Source organism: Mesoplodon mirus (genome assembly GCF_964341445.2).
Source record: "Mesoplodon mirus genome assembly, chromosome: 15".
In the NCBI taxonomy this organism is placed as follows: Eukaryota; Metazoa; Chordata; class Mammalia; order Artiodactyla; family Ziphiidae; genus Mesoplodon; species Mesoplodon mirus.
Window position 1 is genome coordinate 10,258,400 of NC_138991.1, and position 22,251 is coordinate 10,280,650.

The 22,251-nt window shown below is 50.2% G+C and overlaps 1 protein-coding gene across 6 annotated transcripts in view; it reads left to right on the forward strand.

Annotated features, from left to right (window-relative positions):
- Window positions 1-407: 407 nt before the first annotated feature.
- The window catches only part of NFATC2 (nuclear factor of activated T cells 2), a 160,699-nt gene continuing 138,855 nt past the window's right edge, over window positions 408-22,251 (forward strand). For 3 of the 6 annotated variants that reach the window (XM_082600578.1, XM_082600576.1, XM_082600577.1), the window contains exon 1: window positions 564-724. In XM_082600578.1, the coding sequence (XP_082456704.1) occupies window positions 655-724 (70 nt within the window). In that variant the 5' untranslated portion in view covers window positions 564-654. Of the gene's footprint in view, window positions 725-5,028; window positions 5,049-14,807; window positions 14,918-22,251 lie in introns of those variants that run through there. The other 3 variants (XM_082600579.1, XM_082600580.1, XM_082600581.1) reach the window with 3 other exon arrangements.

Below are 22,251 nucleotides of genomic sequence, written 5' to 3' on the forward strand. Positions count from 1 at the left end.
CGGGGTGGGGGGGCGGGGGGGGGTTGGGAGTCTTGGGCATGATTTATGCGAAGCTGCAGCGTGCTAGGGAGGCGGCGGCTGGAGCAATCCTTGCAAACAGCCTCCTGGAGCTCCTGCAAGGCCGACTTGGACACTCCCACGCCCCCACCCCCTTCTCCTCGCCGTCGCCCGCATCGCTCCCTCTCCCTGACTTTTCTCCCGAACAATCAGGGACTTGTGCTGGCGGCCGAGGGAGCCACGGAGCTGGCTGGCCGCGGAGGAGGCGACGTCATGGATTCCTGAGTGTGAAGTTTGCAGGAAAGCCCTTAGTTTTGGAGATGGACGGGATCCAGTGGTTTCCATGGCGCTGGATAAACAGGAGGAAACAGTGAGGGAATCCCGTTATTTTACTGCATTGAAAGCCTATAAACACGGAGCGCGGGGAAGGAAGTCGCGTTCCCTCTCGAGTAAGCCGGAGCGCCGAGCCGCGCCGACTCCGCCGCGCCGGGAGCCGGGAGCCTGGAGGCGGGAGGCGCGCAGCTCCCGGGCCGCTCGCAGGCTCCTCGGCCAGGGCAGCCCCGCGAGCATGCTTTAGAGAGGACGGCGCCCCCTTGGCTCCTGGTCTACCCAAACAGACCCCTCTCACCCCGCGCGCCGAAACCCCATCCCCTCCAGATGCAGAGAGAGGCTGCGTTCAGACTGGGGCACTGCCATCCCCTCCGCATCATGGGGTCTGTGGACCAAGGTAACTGACTCCCCCTCTATTCCAGACGCTTCCTCCTCCCACCTCTCAGCCCTTTCCCTTCTGCTCTCTTCCCGGGCAGCGCTTTCAGCTCCTGGCTGAGGTCGCGGGGAGGCCCGGGGACTCCGGTTTCCCAGGGCGCACAGGTAGCGTGGCCGGGAGGAGAGGCGCCCTCTCCCTGGCCAAGGAGGGGAGACTGGGGAGCCGACTTCAGACCACTTCCCGCGGGGGCAGCGAAGTGTCCCAAGGCGGGATTCCCCAGGCCAGTCTGTCAAAAGGATTGTCCCCTCCATGGGACACCGGGAGGGATTCTCGCTACTAACCGCGGGCTGCTTAACTATTTCCGCGCTGGGCTTTTGACAGCGGATGCCATTCAGCTGTGTTATTATTATCATCATCATTTTATCATCATCATTATTTAGCGTTTTTTTTCTTTTAGGAGAACAGGCTTGGCATTTTACTATTTAGTAAATCTAGTAATGAAGACTTTGCTTTTTAACAGAGCAGCAGATGCTCTGGGACATTTAAACAATTTTCTTTCCCGTTTTTTGATGTGTCTCATGGATACCGTCCTCCAGCTCCCCCTTTAAAGTGCAATGTACCATCAGTTTGTTTTGCGATCCGATTACACTCTATTTTCCGTGTTTCTGTCTCTTTTTCCCTCGTCCTGGAGTTTGTCCTGGAATCACACTAGTTGGATATTACGGGAGGGGCTTAACGTATACAAATATGATATGAAAATATCCCATCTGGCTGGGACTGTGGAGGGGTTTAGGCTGTACATTAATGAATCTGACTTTAAAAGTGGAAACCAGGCGATGTGATGTGTTTTTCAGAGGCCAGCCCTGCAAATAGTGGGGGACACTGCCCGGAGGGCAGGGCTGCAAGGGTTAAATGAAATAAATATGCGTAGGAGGAGTTAGCTTCGTGTCATAAAATCAGAGTTGAATGTAGGTTTTGTGCTCTGCGTGGCTGATTAAAGTTCTGGGGCGGGGGAGAAATGACAATTTCAGTAAATAAACCTAAGGGGCTTTTTTTGAAAACCGGAGTGGGACCAAATGCCTCGGGTTAGGTAGATGGTGCGCTTTGCCACAGCGGACCTCAGTGACATATATTTTTAGTTGAGTTGCACTTTTGAAAGCAAGACCCTGCCAGCGCTTTGAATATTTTAACTGGTACCAGTTTATCCTGTTCTCTGCTAGTGGTTAAGCCTATGACATAATGGCCAAAAAATGTTACTAATATTGCATCACCTGTAAAAGGGATGCTCTGAGACAGGCGACAGATATATTAAGGACGCGAGTTGGTTTTTTATTGCCGTATAGACTGAAACACAGTATTTGATGTTATGATGGTGGGAGGACAGACAAACGCCAATTTTAGGTCAATTCGGAAAGAGAGAGCGAGAGCTGGGAAGAGAAACTGGACGTCTGTTTTACTGTGTGATCTCACACAAGCTTCACATTTTGTTGACGCTGCTACATCTCTGCTCCAGGTTTGTGAACCTGGTCCTCTCTCAAGGTTTTGAAGTGAAGTGTGTGTATTCTGTGTGTGCATGTGCATCGCCTAACCTCCCCAGCCCACGCTCATGTGTGCAGGGATTGTGAGAACGTGCGTGCCAGTTTGTGTGTCCACATGTGGGAGACAGGGCACCGCATTGTTCCCGGCAAACGACGCTTGGCATGCCAGAGCAACTGGGCACACAGAATGCAACTCCAGGCATCAAAGGCAGCTGGAGTGAGAGGCACTTCGACCGTGCCCTGCACTGGGGCCTCCTGAGGGAAACCCAAATGGCCCTTCAAACTCAAACACCACCACGAGCGTAGGGGCAGATCTGAGGGTGCCTGCAGATGGGTGGGGTCATTAAATAGCAAACAGAAATATTTGCATGGTAAGAAAATACTGACCTTGCTGTGCAGTTTTGGGTCAAGGCCCTGGGAAAAACTGAAGATCTGAAAGAGGTGTGTTCAGTTATATCTGAAGTGGGATGATGGAAAGTATTTCAGGAATAAACAAACCCAGGGTGAGCTCTGCTCACTCCCAGACCCGAACTCCCTGCCTTCTGCCTGGGTTAGGATTTCGGCTTAGCTACATTGCAGCTGTGTGATCTTAGGCGAGTGACTTAACTTCTCTGGGCCTCAGTTTCCACATCTGTAAAATGGAGCCAATAATAATGTCTCCCTTACAGAGATTGTGAGAGTCAGTGAGGTAGCACACGTAAAGCGTCTAAAATGCTGCCGTGCTTATAGTCAACACTGGATAAACATTAGCTGCAATTCCTATTGCAAATGCAAAACAATAACTTGTATTGATATAGAAACTGGATTTCACGGCCAAAATTCTTTGAAGAGATGCAGTACTTTAAACCTCTCATCAAGGGACTTTATAACTTATTGGAGCTTCACAGTGACACAGATTGGGCTAAGATTATGGCTTGTGAAGCCTCCATTTCCTCCCCTGCAAAAGGGAATAGTGATGACCTCACAGGGGTGTCATGAGCATCGTATGAAATCATGCATATAAAACACTTACCTCTGGGCTTAACGTGCAGTTAATACACACTGGATGTTATTATTTTCTGACAGTTGAGGACAATGAGAGCCAGCGTCGCCCATGGTCACACAGTAAGTTCGTAGCACAATGCCTGGCACACGGTAAGGGCTCTGTTGCCTTCCACGGGGGTGAGAGCAGCCGTATTATGAGTATTGACTGGAAGTGACAGGGCAAAGTGTTTTGCAAGCGTCAAGTCTTTTAATTGTCAGGGCCACTGTACACCGCAAGTGCCGTGATCAGTGTCTCCTTCGCAGAGGAGTGGAGTGAGGCAGAGAGAGGGGCAGTAACTGGCTGAGTGCTACCTAGCAGGGAAGTGCTGGAGACTGTAATTCGAACCCAGGCCCTTGGCCACATGCTCTGCTGTCTCTGGAACTTACTAATGTTATCATAATTTTTAATCACATCATTTGACAGATGAGGAAACTGAGGCAGACCAGAGCCTTGTCCTGGGCTTTTTTGCCAACACCATGTTGTTCCTTGACATATCCTGGAAGAGGAGGAAGTGTGGGAAGATGTGGGGGGTATGAGCATCATTTAGAGACAGGGAAACTGAGGCAGCCACTGATTTGTCCCAAGCGGAGGGTGAGTCAGGGAGAGCTCCTTGCCTTGCCTCAGGGAAATGAAAGCACAGTGTTTTCATTTCCACTAGAGGAGGAAAAGTCCCCATATGGCCAGGAGGCTGTAAAGCCAGCTCTACACTCTGTCCACACAGAACTGAGACCCCGTCCAAGGGCCCCTCCTCCTGGCTGAGCCCCTCCCTGGCTACCCAGATGGCCCCTCCTCCAGCAAGGCCTTCCGGGCCTCTCCTCTTCCCAGAACTTCAGGGAGAATCACTTACTTTCCCAGATGCTCCTCCGACTGCCTTTATTAAGACTTTCCTTAGCTGGATTGTAAGCTTCCTGAGGACAGGGCCAGGTCTCCTGTTTCTGTGAATCTCCAGTGAATCCCAGGTAACGTTTCTACACCCAAGACGTCAACAGCTTGAGATCTGAGTGAGAGGTTCAAATCTTGGCTCTGCCATGTGCTGGCTGCATGACCTCGTGCAAGTAACTTCACTCTCCCGTGCCTCAGTTTCCCCACATATAAAAAAGCGATAGTAATATTGTCTGGAATATTGGTTAATATATTGAACAGCTGAAGTCTCAACCAATCAGCACAGCAGGAGCAGGGTCCTAAGAGACTCCCCTGCTGGGCAAGGCTTTAACCCTTTATTTGCTGAATTGTAGAGAAGGTCTCAAGGCAGCAGAGGCCCTTGAGGGGGGGATGACAGCCATCACTTACCAATCTATGGAGAGTTTCAATTTTTAGTAAAACAATATGAACCTCAAAGTACCCACTTAATTACTAAGTGTTGTTATTATTAGTGTACAATTCATTAATTCAATATTTATCCCCCCACACACACAAAAATCCAACCTCCAAAACCCATTATCAAGTCCCTCCCCACACATATTCTCATTGGCTGCCTCTCACTTACTACACACATGAGTGATTATTTCACTTCTTAACCTGGAAGAAGCCAGGCAGGTTCCTATTTTTGTTCCTTTGCTAGAACAGGAATTTGAGACTCCGACTGCCCAGACTAGAGAGGAGGCCTCCTCTGGGCTCCCTGGGCCTCCACCCTGGCGCTGCCCCACCCTGTACTCATCACACTGGTGGTCGTTGTCCATGCCCTGTCTCTGTCTTCCTCCAGACTTGAACTCCAGGAACCAGAAACCACAACTGTCTTATTCACCCTTGTGGCCCCAGTGCCTGGAACAGTGCCTGATACTTAGTAGGTGCTCAGTACTCTTTTTGTTCAATGGATGGAGGAATGAATGAATGAATGAATGAGGCACAGTAGGGGTGATATGACCTGTTAAGGCCACAGAATTAAGACTTAAACTCTGGGGGCTTCCCTGGTGGTCCAGTGGTTAAGGCTTTGCCTTCCAACTCAGGGGTTGTGGGTTCGATCCCTGGTCGGGGAGTTAAGATCCCACGTGCCAGAAACCCCAAAAAACATAAAACAGAAGCAATATTGTAACAAGTTCAAAAAAGACTTTAAAAATGGTCCACATCAAAAAAAATTATTAAAAAAAGACAAACTCTGAAGCACTGTGCCATCTTTCTGGCTCACTCGCTTCTGCCTCCTTTTGACAATGACAGAGGTTTTGACTTCCATGTTTTCCCACCAAGGGCTGGTGAGCTAGGCGGGCTTCGTGCTGGGTCACCTACCAGGCACATGCTCTCATGTTGTTCTCTGGAATGAGTCAGCCCCAAACAACGAAAACAGCAGCCAGCACTTATTGAGTGCCACCTGTATGCCAGGCCCCATCCCCAGAGCTCCCCACGGGCCGCCTCATTGGTCCTCAACCAGTTATTACCCCATCTTGCACAGGGAGGGGTAGCCACCGCCCCAGGGTCACATCGCTAATTGCAAAGCTAATTGCGGTCGCACTCCACCATGTTGAACCCTGTTAGGCTGAATAATCGTAGCAGAAGGGGATCTGTTTTCCCTACCAGACACGTACCGTAGGGCCAAGCGCTTTACAGATATTCTCTCAGTGGATTCTCACAAAATAACTTGAGAGGTTGGTACGGAATATGATCCTCCCATTTCAAGAGGAGGAGATCAAGACAGGGCGTGGTCAAGGCATTTAGAGGACAGAGCTGATGCCGAAAGCTCAGCATTTAAGGGCCGCACGGGCCTATCTCTCCTGCTGCCTGCAGCAGGATCACCCGGCCAGACGGTGAGCTGGAGAGGGGGGCCGCAGCCCCTCCAGGAGCCCGCCCTCCGCAGTTTGCAGTGGGAGTTCCTCCTGCCTTCCACCTTGCCTTTCTGGGCCTCTCAGGAGCTCCTGGCGGCCCCCATCCCTTCCCTTTCCGGTTGGAACCTGCCAACAGAGATTCATTTCCTCAGAGCCTCTCTCAGTGGCCAAAGCCCCGCCGGGTGCTTCTTTGGCCCGACGCTCCAGCGCTCCCATTTCCGGTGCGGCCACTGCTGTCAGAGCCAGTCCGCGCCAGTCTGCTTACTCCTTGGCACGGTCCACTTCTTCCTCTGCCTCGGCCGTGCCAGTCTTTCCACCCAGGGTCCCCACTCCCTTTTCTCACATCTTTCTTCAAGGCCCACCTCATTCCCATCTCCTCTTAGAAGCCCCCTTGACCATTTAATTCATTTTCATCATTTTGAGCATCGACTCGGTGCCAGTAGCCCTCCAAGAGGCTGGGGATAAAGTGAACAAGACTGCTGGTGTCTACCCTCAGCAGGCAAACATCAAGGGAACAAACCAGGAATATCCAAGATAGTGTGGAGTGGTGTTAAGTGCTAGAGACCAAAATAGGGGAACAGGGCTGCGAATGACTCAGTATATACGGGTGTGTAGCGCGTGGGTGTATGAGTTTCCTGTGGCTGCCATCACAAATTACCACAAACTGGGTGGCTTAAAACAACAGAGATCTACTCTCTCATAGTCTCAGAGACAAAATGTGTGAAATCAAGGTGTCAGCGGGCCATGTTCTCTCTGAAGGCTCTAGGGCAGGATCCTTCTGTGTCTCTTTTAGCTCCTCGTGGCCCTTGGTGGTCCTCGGCGTTCCTTGGCTTGTAGCTGCATCCCTGTGCTCTCCGCCTTTGTCTTCACATGGCCTCTTCTTCCTGTGTGTACGTGTGTCCTGTCCTCTTCCTGTAAGGACACCAGGCATTGGATTAGAGCCGTTAACCCGAAGGACTTCATCTGAACTTGATCATATCTGCAAAGACCCTCTTGCCAAATGAGATCACATCACAAGTACCTGAGGTTAGGGCTTGAACATATCTTGGGAGAGGGAAATCGTTCAACACACAAGAGTAGGGCTTGCCAGTTCACACTGGATGGTCCCCTCCTCTCTAAAGAGATGTCTTATTCATTGACCTCTGAATGGTGAGGGATCTGCCTGTACAGGATCTGGGGGCCAAGCATCCCAGGCAGAAGGAACAGAGAGTCCAGAGGCCTTGAGGAGAGACATGTGCGTGGGGTAGGTAGTCAATGAACAGCAAGACCAGTGTGGCAGGAACAGAAAGGGGAAGAGGGGAAGTGGGATAGGAGACAGATCAAGGAAGCAAGCCAGAGCAGGACCCAGCAGGATCTTGTGAGCAGTTTGATTTCATTCTCATGGTAATGGAGAGGCATTGGGGAAATTTGAAGCAGCAGAGGGTATGAGCTCATTAGCCTTTTCATAGGATCCTACTGACCTTTAAGTGGAGAATGTCCTTTAGCCAGGTAAGAGTGGATGCTTAGGATACAGGTGGGAGGCTATGATGGCTACAGGTGGTGGCCTGGGCAGGAGATGACAGGGCCTGGGACCAGTGTGGGGAGGAGGAAGTGGGGAGGAGTTGGTACTTCCCTGTCTGTAGAGCGTTCTCCTTTTCGGTTCTCAAACTGTGTTCCCTTGAGCCCCGGGGTTCTGCAGGGATGGCCCCTGTCTTTGGCACCTGAGGGTAGATGCTATTAATTTTGTGAATGATATGAACGGCTCCCAATGGGTCTTCCTCTTGGCCCAGCCTGGATTCCCCACGCCAGCTCCCCTTTCCCTCTCTGCTATCACTGGGTGTTATAAGACTTTTCGCAGTGTTTCATCTTGGTCCAAAAATGTCCCTTAGTGCATCCACCCTTAGCTAATAACCCAGGAACAGTGTGACTCAGTAATGAGTATCAGACTGGTGTGGGACAAAACCACTTCCGTGGTGGCATGTGTGACTTCAAAAGTAACATCACAACCTACTCCGTGCCTTAGTTTCTTTAACTGAACAGCGGGGGTGATAGTAATCTTTACACATGGCGGGTGCTTTGAGGTTTGAAGATCATGGCTGTGATGCTCTCGGTGTATATAAAGTGGTCAGTTCCTGTCAGCTGCCATTTACACTATTATTTTATTGTTTTAAATTCAAGTTGTTACTTTCCTTCAACCTACTAACCTTCCAGTGTCCTTCCTGATTGGGATAAATCCATTTCCTACCAAATCTTTGGGGTCTTTTCTGGATGACCTAGTTCAATCACTCAACCCATGAGTTCAGAGGGGTTTGCGGAGGACCTGCTATCGCAAGACACTGGCTACGTGGTGTGGAGAATATCCAAGATATATAAGAAGCTCTCATTTGCATTTGAAAGTCAGATAAAGATTTTTTTTTCCAAAGTCAGATAAAGAGACAATTGCGTGTGAAGCCATTTACATGCAAAGGAACTAAAAGTTTCCATGAAGTCTAGTGACTGCGCTGATAGAGGAATTTAAGAGAGAGAGGGCAACAGCCGATGCCATGTGCTTTCTGGGGGGGTGGGAGATGCTCTGGGGTGTGATTGTGCTCGAGGGAGGCTGGTGGAGGGTGGCCTGGAGATCCCCGAAGTCAGCTTGCTTGTCTGCGTCACTCCCTGACTTCAAAGATGATGAAATCGACACAGATGTTCGAGTCTGCCAGACCAGGGCAGGAGAGAGGATGGAGATGAGCATCGCGATACTGGGGGTGCAGTCATCTAGGAAGACAGCCTGGGTGACAGAAGTGTGATGGCGGAGAGAGGGAAAAGGCAGATGGTTGAGAAGTAGTTGTGGGGCCGGGCAAAGACTAACCAATGCTGCACCCCCTACCTAATCCACCCTCTGCTGCCTGCCGTTAAGGCTCTGATGCAGTAGAAGATGAAGCTCCCCTGGCAGAGGGATGGTGGCACCTCCTGTTTAATGAAAGGCAAGGGCGGTAGTTTAAGGGCTAGGTGAGTGGGCTGATCGTGCTCTCCTGTTAAATATCAGTTCCATAAGGCAGAGGGGAACGCGCTACGAAGCAAGGAATGAAGAGGACAAACAAAGCCAGGACAAAGTAGGTGAGCAGGGCCTAGGGGGAAGGAGTTAAGAGCCTGGAGACCAAGGTCTCGAGCTCACATGCTCACGGGGACGGACAGGGGCAGCTGGGTGGGGCAGTGGTGGCCTGAGAGCAATAGGATTGTCTGAAGGAGGCAGCCTCTACTCAGCCCCAGATGACGGATCCACCTGGGCATACAGACCCTGCGTGTTGTGGCCTGATCGTCCCATTTTTGGGGAGACACTGGACTCTTGGATTTTTTTTTTTTTTTTTTTTTTTTTTTTTTTTTTTTTGCGGTATGCGGGCCTCTCACTGTTGTGGCCTCCCCCGTTGCGGAGCACAGGCTCCGGATGCGCAGGCCCAGCGGCCATGGCTCACGGGCCCAGCCGCTCCGCGGCATATGGGATCCTCCCAGACCGGGGCACGAACCCGTATCCCCTGCATCGGCAGGCGGACTCTCAACCACTGCGCCACCAGGGAGGCCCGGACCCTTGGATTTTTAAATGAAACCTCTCAATTAAAAAACGGTTAGTTCAGATTAAAAAAAAAAAAAATTACGGGCAAGGCCAAACACACTATGCCTGCAGGATGGGTTTGGCCGTGCTACTGCAGACCTGTGACCACCGCTGCTGTCTGATGTGGCATCTTCTTACAGTCCACACCTTGATTTGGGTTCTGGCTTTTAGTGGATCCCTGCTTTCCTAGAGCTTTCACCCTCAGTGGCTGTCCCGGGGGCCGCCAATTTCAACAAACTGCCTTCAGCTAAAATTGCCTCCTGGAAATTAGTTATCTCACAGCAGAGGAGTCCTGTTCAGGCTTTAAAAGATGATGTCGATCATAGATTGGAGTGAAAGTCAAGTTTGAAACTGTCTCGTTGTTCCCCCAATTCATAAGGAGCTCATTCCTGGAAAATGGCTTTGTGGGGAGGCAACGTGGAAGGGGTCGCTGAAGAACTCAAGTGATCAAAATGAATAATATTTTCATGTAATATTTTAGAAATCAAAATTGATGCAAAAAATCCAAGATGAACCAAAAATAGAAATAGACATTTTAAATAAAGACGGGATCAGTATTACTCATCTCCCCTTTGCTTCAGGGTCCAGTACAACCCTGCACAGCACTATTACTGATTCTGTCTTTATTCAAAATGTAACGATTTGCTCACCATGGATTTTTTTTGCGTTAATTTTGATTTTTAAAAAACATTTCATGAAAACATAATATATTTGATTATTGAGGTTTTTGGTGCCCTCTTAAATTTTGCCTCACTCACCTCACTCTGGTTCCAGCCCTGGTGGAGTCAAATGCATCCATCTATAAATTAAAATATTAGCAACTAGGGTGGTAATCCCAGGATGTGCTTAAATTGAGGGGAGATCGCGTTTTGGAATCTGGTAAAGAAAATTCCTACTTTTTGGATTAAACACGTTTCAGTGCCTACTTATAGTCAGGCTTTTATTGCGATGGGGGTTGTCAGGATGTGGGGTTCGGAATGAGTAAAAGATGAACCTATGAGTAAAACATGCTGCAGAGATAAGGGCTATGAGGAACATAAAGCAGGGTCAGGGGACAGAGGAGGCCAGGGGATGCTATTTTTATGGGGATGGTCATGGAAGCTCACATTTGAGCTGAGGAATGAACAAAGCAAGGAAGTGACAAAAATCAGTGGGAATAGTAGGTGCAAAGGCCCTGGGGTGGGGTCGTGCTTGGCATTTTCAAGGACGATCAGGGTGGCAGAAGGGAGTCAGAAGAGGGAAAATGGCAGGAGATAATACCTAAAGGGAGCTGGGGCAGGGGTGGTTTATCTAAGACCTTGTAGGCCAAGGTGCTTGTGTTTAATTGTCAACTTAATGGGAAGCCATGGGAGGTTTATCGGATGTATATTTTGAAAGGATCCCTTTCGCTGCTCCATTTAAGGGCCAATGTGGGAGGGAGGAGGGAGGAGGGAGACCAGGGAGGAGGCTATCATACTCGTCCGGGTGAGAGATGGTGGGGGGCTAGGATTGCTGGGGTGGGAGGAAGAACAGTGAAGTTGGTGAAAAACGGTGGGATTTGGGTTACGTTTTGAGGGTTTTTGATTTGCCGAGGGTTTGCACGTGCGTGTGAGCAGACGCGAGGAATAAAGGACTTACTCCTTGGTTTTCGGTGGGGGAATGGGATGAATGGGAGGGTGATATTTGAGCTGGGAACAGTGGGAGAGGAGCGGTTTCAGAGGATAACAGGGTTGGTTTGGACACGTGTATTTTGAGGGGCCTGTTGGATGCCCAGATGGAGATGCTGGGTGGACAGTGGGATATATGAGCCCAGATTTCAGGGGAGGGGTTCCAGGCTGAGGCTAAAAATGAGCTTTATACCAGAAGGGGGAAAGGAGAGCAGAGCTCTGCGTCGGGGGGGTCCCTCCAGGGCCAACTTGAAGGGGCCTCAGGACTCAGAGCCACCTGGAGTGGGGTGGGAGGGCCCCAGAGGGTGGTACACCTCAGGTATTTGTATTCACGTGCAATCAGATTATGCTGCCTTCTAAGAGGTAGCCTGGAAGAGGAAAAGAGATAACTCAGGGATGAGAGTATGCATATCTTTCATGTGCTTCCACTGTTTTCTATCTCAACTGCCCTCACCATAGTTCACGCCCCATTTTCTCTTGCCTGGATGACTGTATGAACCTCCTAATTGGTCTTCCTGCTTCAATACTCGCCCCTGCCGTTTCTTCTCCATGCAGGACCCAGAGCAACTGCTTAAAACCCCAAATATGATCTTGTCATGTATGTGCCTAATACACTTGAGTCATTCCTCTTTGGTCTGAGGTCCAAAATTCTCCACACAGGCCCTCAGGCCCCACTCACCCCCCAGCCTTACCTCACACCATCCTCTTGTCCGTCCCTGAGCACCTGCCACTCGTCTTTTTTCAGTTCTTCCAATACGTCCTGCTTCCTCCTGCCTCAGGGCCTTTGCACATACTTTCCCATCTGGCTGTTAGTTCTTCCCCTCACTATTCTCTGGCTAACTTCTACTCAACCTTCTGTTCTCAGCTTCAATATCACCTCCCCAGGGAAGCCTTCCCTGAATTCCCTGTCAACATCAGGTTTCCTTGATATAAGCTCTGTGGCATCTTCTTCTTTCCTTTCATGGCACTTACCTTAGTTTGTAATTGTACACTAGAGTAAATGCTTTTGAATGGAGCTGAATTCCTGGGCCAGGGTCAGACGTGTGCTAGGAGTTTCAAACTCTCAGTGGCCTCACGAGCTTCCCATTGCACTTTTATTGGGGAACCCGGAGAAGAACTAAAAGGCTAGGGCCTCCGCGAGGAGGCCAGTGGCAGGGTAGAGGGAAGGTTGACAGAGCTGCACTGTCAAGGCCTCCATCCCACCCCCCACCTTCCTGCTGTGGCCTCTGAATGCATAAAGGTCATGTATTCTGCCCTTAGCCCTTGCTTTGAACAGCACAAATTATTTATTTTGGAAATGAAAATATGCCTTCCCCCCCACCCAAGCCGCACCCTTCAAAGTGGCCTTTAGAGAAGAAAACCCTCTCACTTCCCTCTGCTCTAGCAGAAACTTTGTTATGGGTCAGGGCCTACTTTGAACCCCTTCCCTTAAAGAACTCTGATTTGGTGCAGATCCTAGAAACTTTAAAACTATATCCACTGTTCAGAGGAACAACTTAGACAATTAGAGTATTATTTAGGATGTCCTGAACCATTCTCATAAGGCTGAAGTCTTTGTAGCAGTTTATCAGTTGTAAAGTGATTTTTATCTTTATTATCTCATCCCATTATTGGATATCTCAAGAAGATATCAGTTGGGGGTAAGAATTTAGATGCTTGCCCAAACAGTTGGGTGGCCAGAGGAAGAAGCCTCAGGGAGGAGGGCCCTTAAAGAGAAATGTAAGGATCTTATATACATAAGGACAAACTCTTTTACCCATCCATCCATCCATTCATCCATTTGTCCATCCATCCATCCACTCATCTATCCATTCATTTATCCATCTGCATATCCACCCATCCATTGTACATAAAGCTGTGAATGAGGCACTCATGACCCCTGCCCTAATGGGTCTCATAGGCTAGTGGAGATAAAATTCTCCAATTGGCCAAGCCTGGATCATTTGTTCACTTCTTTGCCAGGGGAGTATGAGACAGCTGGGTTGATAATTTTACCAAGATTGTATCAAGAGTAGTTTCCCAAAGGAACACACTGGGGTGTTGTTATCAGAAGAAGTGGGGAATGATGCCAGGGAGGCAAAATCGATAGATGTCCACTAGATTAGAGGCATTTACTCATCATGGATGGAGGGATGAAAAGGGAGACTTGAGGATGGCACCAGCCTTTCTCCTTTTCTATATCACAAGGACTGGTTGGTTCCTTTGTTGATCCCTGACCAAGTTTCAGGGTTTGGATTTTGAGTCCTGTCATAGGGACCCAAGAGCATCCATCTCCTTCTAGATACTTGGCTATAAGTGTCGCAGCTGGGTTACCTCCTCTCCTCGACCTAAATTTATCAGCCACCCCTAAGATGCTTGTTGGATACACCCAACATACTTATGCTTATGCTTAGGAAACAAAGAAGAGGATTTGTTTATGCTCTGACAGCCAGAAAGTGCTTCCCAAGACTCTGAAAGTTCATAAATCTTGAGCCAGGCCCAGGACCCTGGAATGGAGTTTGTGTCTAAATTAGTGATTCTCACCTCGGGCCACACATTGGAAGCATCTGGGGAGCTTTTACACAGTACTGATGCCTGGGCCTCAAACGTTCTGATTATAACTGGCCCCTCCTGGGGCCCAGCCATTTGAAGTTTATGAACAGCTCTCCAGGTGAGTCTAATGTGTAGCTTGGGTTAAGAGCCACTGGTCTAAGTGCAATTTGGAAAGCGCTATTCATTGCTGTGTCTCTTTGCTAACAGGATAGAAACATGATGAGGGTAGAGGCCATGTCCTGCTGACGGCTGCATCCTCAAGATCTGCAGCAGTGCCAGGTACCTAGCAGGTGCCCAGTAAAGATTTGTGGAATGAATGATGATTGATAGCGTCACACAAACCCCTTAACGGAGCAGAGATGGCTCCCCCTGAAGAGTGCATCTTCTCTATACTTCTGGCACGTGGGGAAGGGTTAGAGTCAGTCCCCAGATGAGATCAAGCTGTGGTTTTCAGGGACTCCATGAACCTCTCCCACCTACTTTTCTGATCCAGCGATTCTCAACACTGGCTGCCCTTTAGATTCATCTGAGGTCATTAAAAAAAAAAAAAAAAAAAAACAGCTTTGGGTGTTCCAGTTCAGTGGGTTTGGATTGAAACGTGGAAACAGGCATTTTTTTTAAACTGTCTCAGGTGATGCTAACGTGCCATGAGGGTTGAGGCCACTGCTCTCATCTCACCGTTTTTACCTCTGTGACTCTGTTTTCTGACTTTAGCTAACTTGGTCCGAGACCCCTGGAAGTGTTTCATGGGGGGTGGTAATAGGTTCTTATGTACTGTTCCCCAAATGTACCTGTTCATAACATTCACCTTGGGTGCATGCTTCAAAATACACAACCCTGAGCCTTTACTCCAGACTTAGGGTTTCAGAAGCTCCAGTGAGGGGCCTGGGGATCTGTGTTTTTAATAAGCGTCCAGGCTTACTCGTCACCTGCCAACCTCTCCACTTGCACTGCCCTCCTTCCTGGTCTCCCACACGAGAACACCTTCTGGCTCTTACTTTCTTTTGGTTCCCACCGCCGGGACACTCTTCCCCCAGATCCTCCCATCAGTCTGGTTCAACCAAATGCTACCTTCCCAGAGAGGCCCTACCTGACCACCGAAGTGACCAAAGCCTCGTGAACCCCCAGCCTTTACCCTATATCTCTGGTGAGTTCTCTCCTGACACCCTACGGGGATGATCTTTGCTCCCCTGTTTATCTCCTGCATGACTCTTCCCCCACCAGAAACTGAGCCCCAGCAGTGTCTGGTTCATGCTGCGTCCCCGGCACCTAGCCCATGTCAGGTGGCCAAGAGGTATAGATGTAAAGGTGGGACTTGCGCTCTGAGAGTATCTCTGATTCTTTCCCAGAATTGAAATTGAGTTCAGGGGCACGCAGATGACTGATGTAGGTGAAAATCATGCCACAGCTGTGGGCAGAGAGGCACCTGGAGACCCGAGTCTGCAAGAGAAGGGCGTGGGTGCACTCCCTCCCCCCATCCCCCGCCCCGCCCCCTTAGATTGGAAAAGAGGGAAAAGGTTGGGATCAGCCGGTCATAGAGGGTAAACGGCAAGAAGCTTTCTCATCCGGATTCTGGGTCCGGCAGGGGCGCAGAGCTCACCGCGGGGAGGGTAGGAGCAGCGGCCGCACCAGAGGGCCTGGCGGTGGCCCCGGCGGGTTGCTACGCGCGGTGCCCGGGTAGTGCGGCCAGGGCCAGGGGGCGGCCTCCTTCCTCCTGGGCCCGCCCGCCACTCCTCCCCTCCCTTCCCCCCTCCCTCCCCGGGTCCCTGGGTGGCGGCCCCGCCCCCGCCGACCCGGCCGCGCTGTCCCCGCCTCCCCCTCCCCTCCCCGGGCTGCAACAGGTGCCTCCCGGAGCAGGAAGCCCGCGCCGCCGCCGCCGCCGCTCGGCTCCCGCGGGAGCGTCCAGGACCCGCTGCTCCAGGCGCGCCGTCCCCGGACCCGGCGTGCGTTCCCACGAGGGCAGTGACCCCGCCGCTCCACCCGCCTCTCCGCCCCGCTTCCTGCCTCCTTCGCCACCCCCGACGAGGGCCCAGGAGACAGCCGGGCCCGCCCTCGCCCCCGGCCCGCCGCCCTCCCGCCGCTCTGCGCGCCATGGACGCCCAGGAGCCGCAGGCCGACCCCGACGGCGGGGGCGCCCCGGGCCTCGAGCCTGGACGCAGCTCCCAAGACGAGTTCGACTTCTCCATCCTCTTCGATTATGACTATTTGAATCCTATCGAAGGTCGGTAGAGGCTCGCCCCGGCCTGGCCTCCGAGCCCGGGCTGGGGCTTGGGCCTGGGCAGTGGACACAGGGCCCCCTTTTGCCCCACGTGTCACACTTACTGGGGGGCCTGGAGCGGGGGGCTGCCTCTCCCCCCCGGCTGAGAGGGAGGGCGCTAGGCGTCAGGGACTGCAGCCGCCTTTAGGGGGCGCTAGGCTCACTCTGCCGGGTAGGGCGTTGGTTTCCAGTTACGTCTCCCTGATTGTCACGGGTAGCAAAGCCAAGGGTGGCAGGGGTCTCAGCTGGCCTCTTGCCTGCTGCTGGTCGTCAGAGGGCAGCGGAAGCTACCGGTTTGCCTTTGGAGGGAGGAGATGAGGAAGCCAGAGAATGGAGTTCGTGGGAAGGGGCTGGTGCAAACAGAGGGCAGGTGAAGCGGATCCTCCCACCTCCGGGCACTACCGCGTGCGAGCCCGTCGTTGGGGACTTTGTGTTGACACTAAGGAAGAGGTTGTCTGTATCTAATGCTGGAGGGTGGTTTGACTTCATCTTAGGCGGCTGGCCCATTTCCTCCCTCGGGTCTGCCGCTGTGTTTGCACATCACCCCGCATGGCTCAGTGTGAGCTTTATTAAGGGATCCCCCACCCTGCGGTCATCATGGCTGTGGGCGGTTGGGGGGAGCCGACCTGTGGATTCAGGAAGATGCAGGCTGTTCCTGCCTCAGCGACCTGTCGGTCGGTGACTTCAAGTGCGCTTTGCGCTGGGGACCGGGGATTTCCCCAGGCTTGGCCGTCATTTCACGTGTTTAACAGGACCCTTGGTCAGAAGGAGAAGGTCGCACACCCAACCTCACTGTATTTTTCTGGTTAGCAGGTTGTCTTGGGAAAAAAAAAACCCAACCAGGCTTCCTGATTTTGACAGCCTAGCCCAGCCAGTGCTTATTGAAGCCTCTGGGGCAGGTCTGGTGGTAACTTCCAGATGCACTTGGGCTTGGCTGCATTAGGGAAAGCAGGAAGGGGTTGTGCTGCCTGCTGTGTGTAGGAAGCCTTTTCCGGACTCTCCGGGGCTTGCTGTTTTCCAGAGATGCTGGGTTAGGCAGAGAAGTTTTAACTTTCCTTCCACGGCGTCTTCAGGTGAAACTCCTTAGGTGAGGGGCTTGCTTTGATTTCGGAGATGCCCTCACTCGGATACCAAGTGAAGATGGTAATTCGTAATTATTCTCTAATTTGGCTGGAGGTGGAAATAATTATCCAGCCAAAGAGACCAGTCTTCTTGAGTTGCAATCCGGAGGCCATCCTTTGCTTTGAAAAGACACAGTTAAGAATCTGCAAACGATCCCTCTAGCATCAGTGGTCTTGCTGTTTGTTAAGATTAAACTCATGTTTTGCAGGGAACTAATACTTACACCCCTCCCAGATTCACAATCAACGAATTTTTTTTTCCTGCAGTGGGGGGAGATTTCCGGGGGAACAGTTTCCAAGCCAAATCCGATGGGAGGTGCTTTTTATAGTTTTTCTTGGCAAGGGGTGCTTGGTGGCTGCCAGATGGGTGTCTAAATGACCACAATGAAGGCCCCAGAATCTGTTTCTTAAAAATAAACTTTATTTTCTGGAACAGTTTAGATTTACAGAAAAGTTGTAAAGATAGTACAGCAAGTTCTCATATACCCAGCACTGCACCAAGCCCCCTATATGATGAGCATCTTACATTAGTTGATTAGTTGATTTGTTATAATTAATGAGCCAATATTATGATACAGTATTATGGACCTAAGTCCATACTTTATTCACATTCAGACTGTCATTTATTGTTATTATTTTTAATGAGCTTGACAGTTTTGTTTGTTTGTTTTTTGTTTTTTTTTGTGGTACGCGGGCTTCTCACTGTTGTGGCCTCTCCCGCTGCGGAGCACAGGCTCCGGACGCGCAGGCTCAGCGGCCATGGCTCGCGGGCCCAGCCACTCCGCGGCATGTGGGATCTTCCCGGACCGGGACACGAACCCGTGTCCCCTGCATCGGCAGGCAGACTCTCGACCACTGCACCACCAGGGAAGCCCAGAGCTTGACAGTTTTGAGTACTGATCAAGTACATTGTACAGTGTCCCTTCAATGGGGTCTTATGTTTTTCTTATGGTTAGACAGGGCTGTGGGTTTTGGGAGAGGAAGACCACAGAGGTAAAGTGACCATTTCCATCCCATCATATCAAGGGTACCTACTATCAACATGATTTATCACTACTGATGATGGCCTTGATCACCTGGCTGAGGTAGCCTTTGGCAGGTTCCTCCACTGTAAGGTTACTCCTTTCTGAACTGTGCTCTTTGGAAAGAGGTCACTGTGTGCAGCCCCACTTAAGGAGTGAGGCATTATGCTCTGAAATCTGTAGAATAATGACCCCTTGCTGGGAAGTCGGCAGCACAGAAACATCATGGCTCAGGAAGAGAAAGGATGTCGGGAGCCTTGAGAGGCTAAAGCGAGCTGTACCAGATGTGGGTCTGGCTCATCCAGATGTTAATAGCAGTCCCCTCTCTCTTCTTCCACATGATGGACCGCCCCAAGGGCCAACACTAGCCCTTATCTTGCTATTGGGCTTTGTCCCAGGTGACAGTATGTTGGTGATGCACATGAGGTGTTGTACTTAACTCCGGGCATGGGCTTGGCAAAAAACCCAAAGAGGGAGGAGGACTGCTCATGGGACAGATGTTGTCAGAGATTGGTGTCGGCACTTAGGGAATTTGGGGGAAGTCGGGTGCTCAGTTTATGGAGCTTGAACATGTGGCAGATGTTCATTAGCTCATGCAGTACCCCTCCAACCCTAGCAGGTAGGCACTCTTGTCACCCTCATTTTACAGAGGAGGATGCAAAGGCACAGAGAGGTGAAGGAATTTTCCCAAGAAAGCAGGGCTGGTAAACGGCAGAGCTGAAATATGAACCTGGCAGTCCTGCTCCAGAGCCTGTCTTCTGTTCCTCATTCCCTCTCTTGATGAGAGACACATGTAAAGCAGTTTGTTAGGGGCCTGGTACCATGCAAGACTGGAATTTAAAACATTTACCAACAGAGTGATCTTGGAAAAGTCATCTAACCTCTCTGGACCTCTGTTGGCTCAGCTGTCACATGACTGAAATGACAGTACTCACCTCAAAGTGTTGTTTGCCTTGAATGGCTTAACCCATTTAAATCAGTTAACATGGAGTGTGATTTCTTACTAGCTTTTTATTAAAGCCTTGATTTTGTTAATAGAGGTGTTCAGTAACGTGAGTCCTTATTCATTTTCTCATCCATCTAACTATGGAGCACCTATGGTGTTGGATCCTGGGGATATAATAGAAAATGAGACTCAGTCCCTGCCCTCAGTGAGTTAGAGCCTCTAATTGTTTTCTCTCCTCTGATTGCATTGTCTGGTACCTCTAGTAGCTTCTACACGGTCCTGGAAAGTAGGCATCTTTGCTTTGTTCCTGACCCCAGCAGGAGTACCTTCAGTGTTGGCTTTGGAATCAAGACATATGTATTTAATTACGTTAAGGAAGTATTCATCCATTTCTATTTTCATGAGAGTTTTGATTAAGAATGGGAGTTGAGGGGCTTCCCTGGTGGCGCAGTGGTTGAGAGACCGCCTGCCAATGCAGGGGACACGGGTTCGTGCCCCGGTCCGGGAAGATCCCGCATGCCGCGGAGCGGCTGGGCCCGTGAGCCATGGCCGCTGAGCCTGCGCGTCCGGAGCCTGTGCTCCGCAACGGGAGAGGCCACGGCAGTGAGAGGCCCGCGTACCGCAAAAAAAAAAAAAAAAAAAAAAAAAAAGAATGGGAGTTGAGTTATGCTGTAGACGTTTGAGCACCTATGGAAAAATATGATTTTATTCTTCTAAGATCACTTATATTAATAGATTTCCTAATATTGAAATTTCCTGGTATCAACCCCACTTGCTCACTGTGTGTTATTTTGTTATGGTGATGGGGCCGGCATCTACTGGATAATGTTTTGTCCAAGATTTCTTTTAGCAGTATGTATGAGTGATATTTGTCTGTAATGTCCTTTTTGGCATGCTGTTAGGTTTAAATTTCTTTCCTTCTCTATGTTCAGGAACAGCATGTGTATTATTGGGACTATCCAGTTTCTCCAGTTGCGATAGAATTCCTCTGTGACACCATCTAGATCTGGTGCCTTTTCATGGGGGTGGTTCTGCAATAGCTTTCTTGATTGTGTCTATGGGAACTGGTCTGTTTACGTTTTCTATTTCTACTGGAGTCAATTTTGGTAAACTTTATCTTCCTAAGAAATTATTTATTTCACCTCTCTGGATTTTCAGATTTATTTGCCTAGAGGCATTCAAAGTAAACTCTTAGTTTTTGCTACTGAGGGAGAGAGCTAAGTACGTAGTAATATGGATAGAAAGAATGGAGACAGGGCTACGGGGTCCTGACCAGTGCTACTGCCCACCTTGGAGGGGAGAGGTGTGCTGGCTGTGAGCAGACACATCAGAAGTTTAATTTCTTTGTAGAAGAAATTAGTCTACCTCAGTGGGTCTGGTGTGTCCCTCCTCTGATTCCTGGTAACCCGATGCACGTGGTGTTAACTTTGACCTTTCAGAAAGGAAAATGGACTCCTGGTCATTGCTTGTAAAGTTTATTCTGGTGATCCTTAAACTTGTCGGGTCACAGCCCTTTGAAAGGCTGATAAAAGCCACAGGTCCCATACGCTGTAGGAGCACACTGCACGTGTGCACCCCCTCCTGCACTGCTCCCCCCCTCCACAAACCCCCACCCCAACCAGCATCCCCTCTGCCCCCAGCGCACCTTTTATACCATTTCCAGGTAGGGTCACAGGCCCTGCTGGAGCCCTAATGTCCCCTGCACTTCGACTCAGGGCCACCTGCTCTCAACCCATTCACAGGGCACAATTTAAACCTCATTCTTTCAGCAAACACTCACTGAATGCTGGTTTTGTGCCAGGCCCTGTAGGGGTACAGAGGTGAATGAGATGTGGTCCTGCCCTTGCCTGGCCCCCAGGCCAATGTGGGACACAGCCTGGTAAACAAATTGGGACAAATGAGGTGCTGGGATATAGTATCATGGGTTTTTTTTTTTTTGGTGCTTACTAAAAATAGAGCTCTACCCTAAGCAAGCAGTTCGCTAAACACATGTGACATTCAGAGACGTTGCCGTCTGTGTCGAGTTAAGGACAGGCCTTAATAAGCCTGCTTTGTACAAATAGTGTCTCCAGGTGCAGCTGGAAAGGTGAAATGAGGGCTGATCTGAGCCGCGGCCTTGTCAAGGGAATCAAAAGGACTAGGGAGAAAGGTGCCTTAATCACGCTTTACTATTGCACACATGCCATCCCAGCTTCCAAATTAAAGGCCTTCTGTTCTTAAGGTGGCCTTAGCTTTTGATCGGGAGTAGGGGTTCTTAAAATCTTAAAGCTGTGTTATTTGAGTTGGTTCCTGAGGCTTTTTAGTCCTGTACGGTGATGGGGTTGAATAAATTTGAAAAATGCAGCATTGGTAGCCAGTGGTCCTCAATCCTGGCTACACGCTAGACTGTTCCAGCTGTACCCAGGACCGGTGAAGTCAGACTCCTTGGGGGTCAGTTAACTTTTGCTGAGAGTCACTGAGTGGTACATGGCAGGGCAGGCCTTGAACCCAGGCAGTTAGGATCCCAGGTCTCTGCCCTCAGCACTACAGCTCAGCCAGTATCTCACTGACTCCAGCTTTCCTGGGTCCCCTGTACACCAGCATGGGGTGCATTCACCTCGTGTGTTTTGATATTTATATACTTATCCTTTGTATGTTCACTGCTGTCCTAATGGGATTATACTCATAAAACATGCAACAAAAATGAAAGTGGGAAAAGACAGAATATAAACGGGAGTTCTGCTGTTCCTGTATTTCTTTCTACATCCCAGTGGATTGTCGTGTGTGCCTCCTGGGGTACATGTTCCCCCCAACTCCAGGGGCCATTGGCTCAGCAAGTCAGAGCACCAGATCTGAAATCAGGGAATCCTGGCTTGAAACTCTGACTTAGCTGTCTCCTACTTGCGTGACCTTGGCCAAGCAAAAGTACCTGGCGTTAGCAAGCATGCAATAAATCGTTGCCAAATAAATGGATGAAAAGTTGCATAAGTCCTTATTAGTGGTGTGCCTCAGGGCAGGTGATTTTGATCCTCTGCGCTTGTATTTTCTCATCTGTGAAATGGGGGTGGTGATGGCAGGTTCCCACAAGGCATTGTGATTAAGTGCAGGCCGCAGGGCTGTGTGAGTGTCAGGTGGCAGTGGCGATGGGCTCTGAGA